This window comes from Nestor notabilis, unplaced genomic scaffold (genome assembly GCF_000696875.1).
Source record: "Nestor notabilis isolate BGI_N333 unplaced genomic scaffold, ASM69687v1 scaffold28116, whole genome shotgun sequence".
In the NCBI taxonomy this organism is placed as follows: domain Eukaryota; kingdom Metazoa; phylum Chordata; class Aves; order Psittaciformes; family Psittacidae; genus Nestor; species Nestor notabilis.
Window position 1 is genome coordinate 9,093 of NW_009933802.1, and position 3,293 is coordinate 12,385.

Here is a 3,293-nt window from a genome sequence, read left to right on the forward strand (position 1 = left end):
AGCCACAGCTTCTCTGGGCACCCTGTGCCAGCACCTCAGCACCCTCACAGGGAAGAGCTTCTGCCTAAGAGCTCATCTCAATCTCCCCTCTGGCAGGTTAAAGCCATTCCCCTTGGCCTGTCCCTACAGGCCCTTGTCCAAAGCCCCTCTCCAGGTCTCCTGGAGCCCCTTTAGGCACTGGAGCTCTTCTAAGGTCTCCCCTTCAGGAGCCTTCTCTTCTCCAGCTGACCCAGCCCAGCTCTCTCAGCCTGGACCCAGCGCAGAGCTGCTCCAGCCCTCGCAGCAGCTCCGTGGCCTCCTCTGGCCTCACTCCAACAGCTCCATGTCCCTCATAAGTGCCCCTATAGGCACCTTCCAGCAACACCTGAGGTTGGATTCCAGTCTCACATGCGCTGTGTACTGCAGCAGCCTAGTCTCGGTACCCTGCTGTAGGAGAAACCCTGCTCCATACAGGTCTTCCTTACCTCCATATACAGGTGTTACTTCACTGAAGTGAAGAAACAAATAACTAAGCAAGGTTCCTGCACCCACTGAACCACACTGCTTGCTCAGGCTGTCCCTGCCAGGATGGGGTCAGAACCAAGAGACTCCTCCCTCCCCTGCTCACAACACAGCCCCAAAAGAAGGGCAGCAAATGTGATGAGGCTCCTCAGCACTGGCCGTGGCAGGATACTGTCAGATCATAGCGCAGGGACAGCAGCTCTCCTCCTTGATCTTTCAGATCGTAGATGAGCTTCGAGTCTTCTCCGTATTTCCCTGTCAATGTCTCCTACAACAAAAGGACATACAAACAAACAGCATCTTCAGTGACAGGGGACCAGCCCTAGAGCACACAGAAAACAAGGAGAGAAAGGGAGGACACCTGGAGATGGAGGAATAAAACTCAGCCCTCAACACATCACAGGCTTTCAACTGCAGGATCCTCATCAGCTCAGCAACCTGCTGTGTCCTCACTCACCTTCAGCTCAAACACTGGTGTATCAATGACTTCTGCTCCATGGCGCTTGAAGCAGGAGATGATTGCATTGAAGACCCTCTCACGAATGGCCATTTGCTTGGGGCTGTAATCCCGTGTGCCCTGGGGTTAGAGGAAGAAAAGGAGAGTAAATGACACACTGGGTTAGAGGCAGACAGTGGAGGCAGACGTGAGAGGCAATATGAATAAGCTATCATACTGCTGATAAAACCAGACAGATCAGGCTCAGACATCAGCTGTTGGGAGAGGTGGTAAAATGCAGCACCAAAAACCACTGGAAAACATGAGGACACAGCTCAGACACGATCTGCCACACTCTGCAGAGCTAAATCTAAGTCAGGAGTTTCATGTTTCAGGAAACAAAGAAGCTAACACAGACCCAACAGTAGAGGGTCTTTTGATTGTGACAGCACAGCTCGGATCTGCCCATGGCTCTGATCTGGACCCCTGCAAAACCAGCCACCCCGAGAGAGGTGGAATCACAGGGCAGGCATACTTTGGAGCCATGGAACAACCAGCAGCTCCACAGCTTCCGAACACACACAGAGAAAAATCATCCGCTTAAAGAGTGATGCCTGTGAAGTGCCCATCTGCTGTTCACTGGGATGAGCTCCCTTTTAATTCCTTCGCTGTTAAGAATCACCACATTATTTCAGTGACCACTTTTGGGCTCTCAGAAACACACAGATCACTGTTAACAAACCAGATCTCTCCCACCTGCATTTTCCAGGGGTTGGGAGTCAGGCGCTGGAGGAAGCAGCGAGCTGGAGCTTCCTGACACCCTACCTGCAGGTCGCACAGCGAAGAGCAGCTTCCAGCCGCACACTGGCATGGCCGAGGCAGGTGGAAACCCACGCCAGGCTTCCCTGGCACTCACAGAGCTGCAGAATCCTCTCCCCACATCTTTAAACAGTGAAATACCCTTCCAGGCCTCACACCACTTACATTTACCAAAACATATAAAGGAATTGGTCAAGGGAGACAGTTTTGAGACATTTCTTAAGTCAGTGGCATTAACATCAGCTGTTTAGTTTGTGAACAACATTCACAACTGTCTCCACAATGCACAGCTGGTCTCTGGTGAGATGCTAGTGATGAAAACATTCAGGTTACAAACAATTCCAGCATAAACTGCATTCTGGACACTATTCTCAGGGGCCTGGAGACTGAAGAGCTATCGCTGAAGGAAGGGTCATTCTGCAAGAGGACACAAATGTCAGGAGCTGGTAAATGGGATTACCCATCCTCACAAGCTAAGACAAGATCAAAAAGATCACAAAACCTTTCTTGTTCCCCCCATTTCAACATACACTGACCACTCTTGGCAAACACTGCCACTGTTTCTTTGCCTGGCTTATGCTTTGCAAATCCCCAACAACAAGCCTGGCACCAGCAGAGCTGCACATTGCAGCACTCTGTGCTCACCCAACCCAGCAGCTCCATCCACTCTGTCCGGGTTACAAGGAACAGGAGCAGCTTAAGGACCCTTGGTCCAGGAGAGCCAATGTCCGCAGGTACTCATAGGCTGTGTTATCCCAGTCTGGTTTCGGCTGAAGGGACCTTAAAGCTCCTCCAGTTCCAACCCGCTGCCACGGGCAGGGACACCTTCCACTAGAGCAGGTTGCTCCAAGCCCTGCCCACCCGGGCCTTGAACCGGGACGGGGTGGGGGCAGCCACAGCTTCTCTGGGCACCCTGTGCCAGTGCCTCAGCACCCTCACAGGGAAGAGCTTCTGCCCAAGAGCTCACCTCAATCTCCCCTCTGGCCGGTTAAAGCCATTCCCCTTGGCCTGTCCCTGCAGGCCCTTGTAGTAGGGTCATACTACAAGAGCTGAAGAGTCCTAAACCCTAAACTCACAGAGCAGCGCAATGCCATGACCTTACTTCAGATAGTGCAATTCCAGCAGATATGAGACCTCTCACACTGGGCAGCTCTAATAAAGCTTGGCCAAAAGGGAATTTAGTTTCCTGACTGCACCAGCTAGTGACTGGCTTGTCACAGAAGCAGCAGGAAGTCTTTATGGCAGTCGGGTCTCTGCGTCAGGCACTGTCAGGGGTATTTTCACCCTTCTCTCCCCTGTTGCTAAGAGGGAAACAGAAATGAGAACACAAACAGGCCAGTCTGTGCTGAGGTTCTGCACACAGAGTTAGATGCTGGGAGAAGTTACCTTTGGGGTCTTGAGCACAAACTTGTGTTTCCCTTCATCTCCCCCCAGCTGGGCCTTCATCTCCAGCAACTTTGCCACCTCCTTTGCAATCTGGAGAAGGAAAAAGGAGGGAGCTGGGGGTAAGCCTACCTGCCAGGCCCAGCCCACAAGC

General features: G+C 52.3%; 1 protein-coding gene across 1 annotated transcript in view; it reads right to left on the reverse strand.

Moving 5' to 3' along the window:
* LOC104407701 (histidine--tRNA ligase, cytoplasmic-like) overlaps positions 1 to 3,229 on the reverse strand; it is an 11,733-nt gene extending 8,504 nt beyond the window's left edge. The window contains 3 exon segments of the mRNA XM_010017045.1: positions 674 to 769; positions 959 to 1,078; positions 3,143 to 3,229. Coding sequence (XP_010015347.1) covers positions 674 to 769; positions 959 to 1,078; positions 3,143 to 3,202 — 276 coding nt within the window. The 5' untranslated portion in view covers positions 3,203 to 3,229.
* Positions 3,230 to 3,293: the final 64 nt, after the last annotated feature.